The 12,802-nt window shown below is 37.6% G+C and overlaps 1 protein-coding gene across 7 annotated transcripts in view; it reads right to left on the reverse strand.

Annotated features, from left to right (window-relative positions):
* Positions 1 to 12,802, reverse strand: part of RGL2 (ral guanine nucleotide dissociation stimulator like 2) — a 791,449-nt gene that overhangs the window by 170,819 nt on the left and 607,828 nt on the right. For all 7 annotated transcript variants that reach the window (XM_044083541.1, XM_044083538.1, XM_044083537.1 and 4 more), the window contains one exon: positions 925 to 1,170. In XM_044083541.1, the coding sequence (XP_043939476.1) occupies positions 925 to 1,170 (246 nt within the window). The remainder of the gene's footprint in view (positions 1 to 924; positions 1,171 to 12,802) is intronic.

A 12,802-nucleotide genomic window follows, 5' to 3' on the forward strand; every position in this document is an offset into this window, starting at 1 on the left:
TTTAGTGAGGATTCTCTGCAGACGTTCCAGTTGCAGGACATGCCTGGTTAGGTACATACCAAAGGAGACATGGTATTCAATGACAGGTCTAATGAATGCTGAATACAGTGGAACAATGACCTTCTTGGAGCTATGCATTCAGCCTTTATCATGTGCCGTGATGAAGCGTGGCATTTGATGAATGTTTTCAATATACTGTAAGTTTACTGTTGTTGCTGCCATCAAATGCTAATACACTTGTATATACTCATACACATACATATAGGGTCCACTGTAAATAAGAGAGACAATTCACAGAATGTGATCCAATGAAAAATTGTGTATCTTCAAAAAACTGGGGATACCCCACTAATGCAAGATGAGACATCCTCTCTCATTAATAAATATAGTCTACTGCAAAGCTAAAGCATCTCTAGAATGTTCAGATTTACATAAGGAAGGCTTTTCCTACTTTTGGTATACTCACTGATTCTGGAGAAACAGTGAATTATGTCTGCTCAAATCAAGCATCACTCTGCTGTGTACTGTTGTAGACAAACACACATACATACATAAACACACACACACACACTCCTATATGAATTAATTTGTGATGTCAGTTTGACCACTTTAGAAAATGGGGATGTGATGCCAAACTTTCATATTCATATTCATGTTGCTGAACAAGTAGCATTTCAGGAGACAGTTACAAGACTAGGATTTGAGTCACAACATTGCCACTTACAACTGACCATGAGCAGATTTTCTAAATTACATCCCTTACCACTGTCATTCTGTCTGCAACTTCAGCAAGTTGTTTCAATGCTCCTGAGTTTACCTAAAGCAGTTTCTGACTAGCAGCAACACATTTATTTCAGTCCTAGTCATAGACTGAATAATGCTTTGAATTACCTTGTAAAGGACAGTGTCCTTCCCATTACTCACCAGTATGCTTTTGTACATATTCCCGTTTTCAATCTCCATTCGTACTCGGATTATTCTGCACTCTGACCCTGCCTGTTTCACAGGTGATGAGTCTGGGGGGAAGGTGGTGCCACAGGATGCCGCTCGCCTATGTGACTTAAGGAAAGTAGTGGAAGGGGACAAAGATGTAGTCTGGGATGGAGCTACTGGGCTTAGAACTGCTGTGGCCACGTTGTCCAGTGATGAGACAGAAGGACATCTTGAGTGCTGAAAAACAGATTAGAAAGCTCTGTTAAATCTGTGAAACTGCATTAACTTATTCTTTTACATTTGAACTTAAGACATCACAATTAATATTGGTTTAAAAAATTCTCTATGCACCTGAGAAACAACTGTAGTCTCCGTTGTTGTGAATCACTTACTGCACTGAGACACATGGAGACATAAACCATGATGTAAAACCATCCAATTGGTACAGCAGCAGATTTCTGCTGTGATGCTGCTGACTCTAGTTTAGTACAGTAATCCAAAGACTTGATAGCTGACCACGGTAGGTAAGGATTAAGCATCTGGAAAAGGCTTTCCTTCACTGAGAGGATAGGATGTTGGTTATACATGGTGTAAGGGAGGACACCGGTGGAGGATATGGGAACCAGGTTACAGCTGCTGCAGTGGAGAACATCATGGTGGGATATTGATGTCAGCATTAGCAAGGAAGAGACACCTACTGTACTCACAAAGGATGATGACCCTCTTCTTCCTCACCTCCTCTTCTTTGCTCTTATTCTTACAGACAGAACCATCTGACATTACACTGACAGAAACAGTAGAAGAGCCATGGCTTTTTAATTGCCCCTGAGTATTACAGCTAGGCTTCCCAAAACTGCCCCCCCCCCATATGAGTATTATAGATAGCACAACCAAAACTCCCACATCAAGACTTTAGTCCTAATCTTTACCTTTTCTTTTACAAGAATTTGAATTAATCTGACAACATTTACTGTATCACTGGCTCAGGTAATGCATTAGAGATACCAACCACTCACTCACCCTGTGATGAAGAATTTCTTCTGCTGTGAGCAATCTGCTTAATGCTAATATTCACGTCCCATTCTCTACCCTGCCTACTTCCTCTTTAATTATACATCTTCTGCTTGTCCCCAAGCCATACGACTTAATTCTCCAGAATTTTGCAGAATGTCCAGATTTTTGCCTCATATTTTTGGTCTGTTTCTCATAACTAATTGCAATTTACATTATCTGAGGAATGCAGTTTTCTAACATTTGAGATTTAGCATTAGTAACCTCACTGCTGTGTACATATTGCTATTTATTGTCAGATTCTTCTTGTAATATACATTTATTTTTATTGTATTATTTCAGTGTAGTTATATAAGAAAAGGCCATAGCTGGAAATGGGCTCTTGGATCCAATCTATTTAACTTAAATAAATAAAATAAAATTCACAATGTGCGATTAGTATGTTTGTTGCATGAGGTCATACTGTTGACAGTCAACAGAAAAATTAATGTTAATAACTCCATCAACCTGTGCTGCAGAATCAGTTCAGTAAGCCACCTTGTAAAAGAATTGAGAAACAACATGCAGTCAGTTATTTGGCTATTACACAGATCCACGTTTCTGCAAATGAACCAGCATTACCACCTGCCAGTCTTTCAGCACTAGTTCAGTTGTTTATTGAGAGACTATGCAGTTTTTGCCACCGCTTCACTGACTAATATTAGAAACTATTTTAGCATTCTGGGATGCACCCCATTTTGGCCTTGTACTTAACTATCACAAAATCTACTAAATTTTTCACCACTTTTAGCCTACTCACTTTTCTATTTTCCTATTTGCCATCCTCTGTATCTACTTTTACTTTCTATGCAGGGAGCCACACTTATCTTCAGGTAATGTATAATCACAGAAGTTCATTGGTAGGTACTAGGCTATTGGCCCTAGAGCCTATATAAGCCTAGCCAAAAAGGTACCCTGGCTTTCGCCAACCAAGAAAATTATTTTCCTGTGCCCCTGTCGAGCAGACCACAGAAGTGATCCCTGGAGTGAATTTTCTATTTCCCATCCAGTCATCAAGATTTTTCTTGAAGAGTGCTAATGAGGAGCTTTGTTTGACATAGATAGGTAGTCCGTTCCAGAGTATGGGAAGTCTCTGGACAGGAAAAGTGACAACCTCAGAGTGGTATGTCAGCTATGAAACATTTTACTGAAGCTAGTGTGATAACCAAGAAAAAACAGCCACCCAGACCACAGTAGCTCGAACAAGAACCAAACAAGTGACTGCCAAATGTCAAAATCTGTTGTATAAATCCACACCAAAGTCCAAAAAACACAGGTTTATTGCAACGAACATAAACCACACTGGTTGAGCGCTTTCATCCACACTAAGGCAGATTTCATCAGAACCAATTAGCATTGTTAGCTAGGTGTGTTTATAAACCTAGTTTGGCACCAAAAATCAATTAACTTCCTATATATCAATCACTCACATTATGCAAACAAATATTTTACAAATAAATATTGCCTATTATGCATTATTATAAAATGTTTTCTAAAAGCATAAATATAAATGTCCTATACACATATATACTTAGTTGATAATCCATGTAGTTACAATACAAATATATGGGTAAAATCATAAAAGTATATACATAAAAAATATATACAAATATACTGTATAAATGTAAATTGTAAGTTGTCATAAATTTATCTAAACAGTATCTAAAAAATATTAACCCCTTTCCAAAAGCAGATAGGGTTTGATACTAATGCTTTCATTCAAACCCGGCCACGAAGTGGCATCACATAAAATCTGCCACTTAGTTTCTAAACACGACAAACCAATCTTCCAGTTACCCCCATGTGCATTAACCTCAATTTGATCAATAATTTTGAAGGTAAAACTATGTTCTGGGCCCTTTTCACTGATATGTTTGCTTAATGCATTTTTTGGGTCAACTTTATTGATTTTATACGTATGTTCGTATATGCGGGTCTTAAGCTTCCTTTCCGTCTTGCCAATGTAATAAGCCGGGCAACAGGAACAAGAAGCTAAATACACCACCCGCATGGAATTGCAATTTCCTTTCTTACCATGGCATACAGTTTTGTTGTAATTTCCCAGTTTAGTAATCCTGTTACTGTTTATATATTGACAATATTTACATCTTCCACACTTACTAGTATGTTGATCATCCCTGTCATGTTTATTCAACTTCTCACCTTCAATAATTCTCTTTAAATTTTCTGAGGTTTTAAATACACAGACAGGGTGTCTCCCTAATGTTGTGGAAGTATTGTCGTTACTTGAAAAAACATCCCAATGTCTCCTTAGAATTTCCTTGACTAAGTTGGAATATGGGCTAAACATTATCACACACACGTTCCTCCTAGGACTTGAGGTCTCCCTAATGGTGTCACTAACAAAATTGCCTCCTAACAAGGGAATGTACCTATTGCCCCATAATCCAATCACATATCTGGTGACGTCCTCCACCAAAGTAGCTGGATATCCCCTGGCCAAAAACATCCCTGCTACTATTTCCATTTGATTTTCCATATCTTGTCTTGTAGAGCACATCCTCGCTACTCTAATGCATTGCCCCTTAAGGACATTTTTAAAAATGTGTGGAGGATGGTTACTACCAAACTGTAAGTAATCGTTGGAGAAGGTTGTTTTCCTATAAATTTTAGACTTGAATCCCTCATCAGAATTACTGATGTAGGTGTCCAAATACGGAATTCCGTACTTTTCCATTTTATACGTGAATCTTAAAAAATCCGTAGTGCCATTTAAATATGAAATAAAACAGGGAATGTCCTCTCCAGGACCTTTCCAGATAATAAACAGGTCATCTAGGAACCGTGTGTATAATGCAATATGTTTGGAATATTGGCTAGATAATACAAATAGCTCTTCCCACTCAAGCATGACAAGGTTTGCAAAAATGGGAGCACACGATGCTCCCATGGCTACTCCCCTTGTTTGTTTAAAGTACTCACCCTCAAACTGAATGTAGTTGTTTGTGAGAACCAAACCCATCATGCTAAGTATCAAACATATTTTATCCCATGTTAAATTGGAATGTTTCCTCAAACTGCTTTCAAAATATTCCAGTCCAGTGGTGTAAGGAATACATGAAAACAAGTCCTGAACGTCAATAGTCAGGAATATCAAATCTGAAGACCATATGTCATGTTTTAACTTGCCCAAAAAATGCCAAGAGTCTTTAGTTAGATGTGCAACATTGGAATAAACATGTTTGCACCAGTGGTCAATAGCTACCCCTATGTTGAATGTTTTTGATTTTGATCCTGATATGATGGGTCTAAAGGGGGGGTGGTTAATGTTTTTATGTATTTTGGGTATACCGACTATTTTTGCCATCACAGGGTACTCAGTTCTAATAAATTCATATTCCTCATTCGTGATACGGTTGTCAAGTAGGTATTCCTCAATAATCAAATCTATCCTATGATATCCTATATTGATCTGATTCAGGGAGATCTGTTCGTAATTACCTGAGTTAAACAGGATGTCTTGGATAGCTTGAATATAGGTTTCCGAATCATATATCACCAAACCTCCCCCTTTATCAGGCTTCATAATCCTAATGTCTCTATTGGCCACTGTCTGTTCCAAGCAAGCTCTCTCTCCACTAGTAAGATTGTCAGTGAATAATGTACATCAAGGGTCTCTCCGTATGTGTCCACACAGGTGGTATATATCCTTACATACCATCCTCTCATAGTTATTGACCTCTGCATTGCTGACAGGAATGTATGCACTTTTCCTAACCAATTTATGATTGAGATTGTCACTAGATGTATCTTTGAATTGAAGGGCTAACTGAAGTCTCCTGCAGTATAGTTTCACTTCCTTGATGGCATCCACTACTTTGAATCTGGCCATTGGAATGAATTTCATGCCTTTGCTAAACAAAGAAAAGAAGTCCTGCCCAATATAGAAATCTGTAAAGTTGTATACTTTAAAACCAGAGAAGGAATGGGTGACAACCTTGCTGACAACACTAGTCTCTACCTCCAATGGGTGATTGTCAATGTCTACTGTATCACTCACTTCCACACTCTTATTCTTGTCAGCTTCAGTTAAAATATTTCCACTCATTTTGTCACACATCCCCCCACTCTCATAAGTGTCTATTACAACTGTGTTGACAACACTCGTTTCATTACCACCAACTACCCCACACTCAGAAATCACTGTAGAACCAAACCAAAATTCCTTAGGTAAGGGGGTGTGCCTAGAACTTCCCTTCGGCCACCCTATTTCGCTCTCTATCTTCGTTTGCGGTACATTGGAGCCTGATGGAATCTTCCCCCTTGAAAATTCTCTTCCACATCCCTCCTTGAGTTCCTACCTCTGTACACTTCATGACGTAGCTCTTTTTTGTTGGTCCTGTTTTGAGGCCAAATGTATGCCCTATGTGCTTTATATATTTCTAGATCCCGTTCTAACTTATCCAACTTTCTATTGTAGATATCATAGGCCTTAGATTTGGCCACCCTATACTGTTTTTGAAAAAGTTCTTGCCAACAAGGGAAACTGGGGTCCTGCATAATGTCATTGTTCAATTGTTCTATTTCTTCCCACAAGTTTCCTATCTTTTCATCGTTGAACTTCATCAACAGTTTGATAAACTCAAAACCAAACCAGTCAAATAATTGGTTAAATTCATTTTGCACCACGTCATTATACTGAACTCCTAGAGGTAGTTTAAAAAATCTTAGCCCTTTGGGCACAATTTTCAGATTTAAACATTTCTCCAAGTAACCATTATCAATTTTTACACCTTTGATGTTTAGCAGTTTTTTGCCAAGTAAATAAATCCTAGATTTTATAGTATCACTATCTAGGGTACCATTTCTATCTTCTACATTTGTTGTAGTTTTTAAACCAAAGTCATACTCATCATTTAAAAAATTATTCAGGTACTCATTGTGATATTGTTCATTACTTTTATTATACTTCGTAATGTTATTACTGCATAATGAAACACCCTTGTCCTTTCGTTTATTACTGTTGTTAAAACTTGGAGTTTTCCCACAAGGGCTAGGACATTTATCTTTCCCCACAGTACCTTTTAGACAGTCAGCACCTAGACTGACTTTGGAAGAATAGGTTTTCATCACAGTCCGATGTTTCGGCTTAGCCCCCAAACGATGCGTTTCTTCGTGTGAGTTAAAAATACTAAAATCAAAGGTGAATTCTCCATCGTCTAGCAAATGAGCATCCAAGTCATTAGGATCCAAGTTAAGCTGCAAACTTGGCGTATCCACCCGGCTTTTAGGTATCTGTCCATTTGGAATGCTTAACTCACTGATTCCAGCCACCTCATTATAGGATATCGAACCGCTGGAAGCAACCCTTATAGTACGTTCGTTTGTAGTACCCAAATTCATGGAAACCACATTCGTTGAAGTTAAGTTTACATTAGAATTTAAATTTAAACCCGGTGAAGTCGCTTCCAAGTTAGCAGAATTCACTCCGGGTCTGGTAAGGGTTGCGACTAGTTCGAGCAGCTTGCTGACGTCATCTTTAAGCGATTTCACTTCTTCACGTAGAGTCACAAATTCGGTTCTGCTCAATGAAGCAGACGGAGATCCAGGAGAGGCCATATATAGCAACTATTTAACTGAAGCTAGTGTGATAACCAACAAAAAATAGCCACCCAGACCACAGTAGCTCGAACAAGAACCAAACAAGTGACTGCCAAATGTCAAAATCTGTTGTACAAATCCACACCAAAGTCCAGAAAACACAGGTTTATTGCAACGAACATAAACCACACTGGTTGAGCGCTTTCATCCACACTAAGGCAGATTTCATCAGAACCAATTAGCATAGTTAGCTAGGTGTGTTTATAAAGCTAGTTTAAAAATCAATTAACTTCCTATATATCAATCACTCACATTTTGCAAACAAATATTTTACAAATAAATATTGCCTATTATGCATTATTATAAAATGTTTTTCTAAAAAGCATAGATATAAATGTCCTATACACATATACTTAGTTGATAATCCATGTAGTTACAATACAAATATATGGGTAAAATCATAAAAGTATATACATAAAAAATATATACAAATATACTGTATAAATGTAAATTGTAAGTTGTCACAAATTTATCTAAACAGTATCTAAAAATATTAACCCCTTTCCAAAAGCAGATAGGGTTTGATACTAATGCTTTCATTCAAACCCGAAGTGGCATCACATAAAATCTGCCACTTAGTTTCTAAACACGACAAACCAATCTTCCAGTTACCCCCATGTGCATTAACCTCAATTTGATCAATAATTTTGAAGGTAAAACTATGTTCTGGGCCCTTTTCACTGATATGTTTGCTTAATGCATTTTTTGGGTCAACTTTATTGATTTTATACGTATGTTCGTATATGCGGTTCTTAAGCTTCCTTTCCGTCTTGCCAATGTAATAAGCCGGGCAACAGGAACAAGAAGCTAAATACTACAGAAAATTTAAAGAGAATTATTGAAGGTGGGAAGTTGAATAAACATGACAGGGATGATCAACATACTAGTAAGTGTGGAAGATGTAAATATTGTCAATATATAAACAGTAACAGGATTACTAAACTGGGAAATTACAACAAAACTGTATGCCATGGTAAGAAAGGAAATTGCAATTCCATGCGGGTGGTGTATTTAGCTTCTTGTTCCTGTTGCCCGGCTTATTACATTGGCAAGACGGAAAGGAAGCTTAAGACCCGCATATACGAACATACGTATAAAATCAATAAAGTTGACCCAAAAAATGCATTAAGCAAACATATCAGTGAAAAGGGCCCAGAACATAGTTTTACCTTCAAAATTATTGATCAAATTGAGGTTAATGCACATGGGGGTAACTGGAAGATTGGTTTGTCGTGTTTAGAAACTAAGTGGCAGATTTTATGTGATGCCACTTCGTGGCCGGGTTTGAATGAAAGCATTAGTATCAAACCCTATCTGCTTTTGGAAAGGGGTTAATATTTTTTAGATACTGTTTAGATAAATTTATGACAACTTACAATTTACATTTATACAGTATATTTGTATATATTTTTTATGTATATACTTTTATGATTTTACCCATATATTTGTATTGTAACTACATGGATTATCAACTAAGTATATATGTGTATAGGACATTTATATTTATGCTTTTTAGAAAAACATTTTATAATAATGCATAATAGGCAATATTTATTTGTAAAATATTTGTTTGCATAATGTGAGTGATTGATATATAGGAAGTTAATTGATTTTTACCAAACTAGGTTTATAAACACACCTAGCTAACAATGCTAATTGGTTCTGATGAAATCTGCCTTAGTGTGGATGAAAGCGCTCAACCAGTGTGGTTTATGTTCGTTGCAATAAACCTGTGTTTTTTGGACTTTGGTGTGGATTTATACAACAGATTTTGACATTTGGCAGTCACTTGTTTGGTTCTTGTTCGAGCTACTGTGGTCTGGGTGGCTGTTTTTTCTTGGTTATCACACTAGCTTCAGTTAAATAGTTGCTACATATGGCCTCTCCTGGATCTCCGTCTGCTTTATTGAGCAGAACCGAATTTGTGACTCTACGTGAAGAAGTGAAATCGCTTAAAGATGACGTCAGCAAGCTGCTCGAACTAGTCGCAACCCTTACCAGACCCGGAGTGAATTCTGCTAACTTGGAAGCGACTTCACCGGGTTTAAATTTAAATTCTAATGTAAACTTAACTTCAACGAATGTGGTTTCCACGAATTTGGGTACTACAAACGAACGTACTATAAGGGTTGCTTCCAGCGGTTCGATATCTTATAATGAGGTGGCTGGAATCAGCGAGTTAAGCATTCCAAATGGACAGATACCTAAAAGCGGTGGATCCAAGTTTGCAGCTCAACTTGGATCCTAATGACTTGGATGCTCATTTGCTAGACGATGGAGAATTCACCTTTGATTTTAGTATTTTCAACTCACACGAAGAAATGCATCGTTTGGGGGCTAAGCCGAAACATCGGACTGTGATGAAAACCTATTCTTCAAAAGTCAGTTTAGGTGCTGACCGTCTAAAAGGTACTGTGGGGAAAGATAAATGTCCTAGCCCTTGTGGGAAAACTCCAAGTTTTAACAACAGTAATAAACGAAAGGACAAGGGTGTTTCATTATGCAGTAATAACATTACGAAGTATAATAAAAGTAATGAACAATATCACAATGAGTACCTGAACAATTTTTTAAATGATGAGTATGATTTTGGTTTAAGAACTACAACAAATGTAGAAGATAGAAATGGTACCCTAGATAGTGATACTATAAAATCTAGGATTTATTTACTTGGCAAAAAACTGCTAAACATCAAAGGTGTAAAAATTGATAATGGTTACTTGGAGAAATGTTTAAATCTGAAAATTGTGCCCAAAGGGCTAAGATTTTTTAAACTACCTCTAGGAGTTCAGTATAATGACGTGGTGCAAAATGAATTTAACCAATTATTTGACTGGTTTGGTTTTGAGTTTATCAAACTGTTGATGAAGTTCAACGATGAAAAGATAGGAAACTTGTGGGAAGAAATAGAACAATTGAACAATGACATTATGCAGGACCCCAGTTTCCCTTGTTGGCAAGAACTTTTTCAAAAACAGTATAGGGTGGCCAAATCTAAGGCCTATGATATCTACAATAGAAAGTTGGATAAGTTAGAACGGGATCTAGAAATATATAAAGCACATAGGGCATACATTTGGCCCCAAAACAGGACCAACAAAAAAGAGCTACGTCAGGAAGTGTACAGAGGTAGGAACTCAAGGAGGGATGTGGAAGAGAATTTTCACGGGGGAAGATTCCATCAGGCTCCAATGTACCGCAAACGAAGATAGAGAGCGAAATAGGGTGGCCTAAGGGAAGTTCTAGGCACACCCTTTTACCTAAGGAATTTTGGTTTAGTTCTACAGTGATTTCTGAGTGTGGGGTAGTTGGTGGTAATGAAACAAGTGTTGTCAACACAGTTGTAACAGACACTTATGAGAGTGGGGGGATGTGTGACAAAATGAGTGGGAATATTTTAACAGAAGCTGACAAGAATAAGAGTGTGGAAGTGAGTGATACAGTAGACATTGACAATCACCCATTGGAGGTAGAGACCAGTGTTGTCAGCAAGGTTGTCACCCATTTTTTCTCTGGTTTTAAAGTATACAACTTTACAGATTTCTATATTGGGCAGGACTTCTTTTCTTTGTTTAGCAAAGGCATGAAATTCATTCCAATGGCCAGATTCAAAGTAGTGGATGCCATCAAGGAAGTGAAACTATACTGCAGGAGACTTCAGTTAGCCCTTCAATTCAAAGATACATCTAGTGACAATCTCAATCATAAATTGGTTAGGAAAAGTGCATACATTCCTGTCAGCAATGCAGAGGTCAATAACTACGAGAGGATGGTATGTAAGGATATATACCACCTGTGTGGACACATACGGAGAGACCCTTGGTACGGTACATTATTCACTGACAATCTTACTAGTGGAGAGAGAGCTTGCTTGGAACAGACAGTGGCCAATAGAGACATTAGGATTATGAAGCCTGATAAAGGGGGAGGTTTGGTGATATATGATTCGGAAACCTATATTCAAGCTATCCAAGACATCCTGTTTAACTCAGGTAATTACGAACAGATCTCCCTGAATCAGATCAATATAGGATATCATAGGATAGATTTGATTATTGAGGAATACCTACTTGACAACCGTATCACGAATGAGGAATATGAATTTATTAGAACTGAGTACCCTGTGATGGCAAAAATAGTCGGTATACCCAAAATACATAAAAACATTAACCACCCCCCCTTTAGACCCATCATATCAGGATCAAAATCAAAAACATTCAACATAGGGGTAGCTATTGACCACTGGTGCAAACATGTTTATTCCAATGTTGCACATCTAACTAAAGACTCTTGGCATTTTTTGGGCAAGTTAAAACATGACATATGGTCTTCAGATTTGATATTCCTGACTATTGACGTTCAGGACTTGTTTTCATGTATTCCTTACACCACTGGACTGGAATATTTTGAAAGCAGTTTGAGGAAACATTCCAATTTAACATGGGATAAAATATGTTTGATACTTAGCATGATGGGTTTGGTTCTCACAAACAACTACATTCAGTTTGAGGGTGAGTACTTTAAACAAACAAGGGGAGTAGCCATGGGAGCATCGTGTGCTCCCATTTTTGCAAACCTTGTCATGCTTGAGTGGGAAGAGCTATTTGTATTATCTAGCCAATATTCCAAACATATTGCATTATACACACGGTTCCTAGATGACCTGTTTATTATCTGGAAAGGTCCTGGAGAGGACATTCCCTGTTTTATTTCATATTTAAATGGCACTCTGGTTTTTAAGATTCACGATAAAATGGAAAAGTACGGAATTCCGTATTTGGACACCTACATCAGTAATTCTGATGAGGGATTCAAGTCTAAAATTTATAGGAAAACAACCTTCTCCAACGATTACTTACAGTTTGGTAGTAACCATCCTCCACACATTTTTAAAAATGTCCTTAAGGGGCAATGCATTAGAGTAGCGAGGATGTGCTCTACAAGACAAGATATGGAAAATCAAATGGAAATAGTAGCAGGGATGTTTTTGGCCAGGGGATATCCAGCTACTTTGGTGGAGGACGTCACCAGATATGTGATTGGATTATGGGGCAATAGGTACATTCCCTTGTTAGGAGGCAATTTTGTTAGTGACACCATTAGGAGACCTCAAGTGCTAGGAGGAACGTGTGTGTGATAATGTTTAGCCCATATTCCAACTTAGTCAAGGAAATTCTAAGGAGACATTGGGATGTTT

This window comes from Protopterus annectens, chromosome 9.part0 (assembly GCF_019279795.1).
Source record: "Protopterus annectens isolate FY-2018-M chromosome 9.part0, PAN1.0, whole genome shotgun sequence".
NCBI classification, from domain to species: Eukaryota; Metazoa; Chordata; order Ceratodontiformes; family Protopteridae; genus Protopterus; species Protopterus annectens.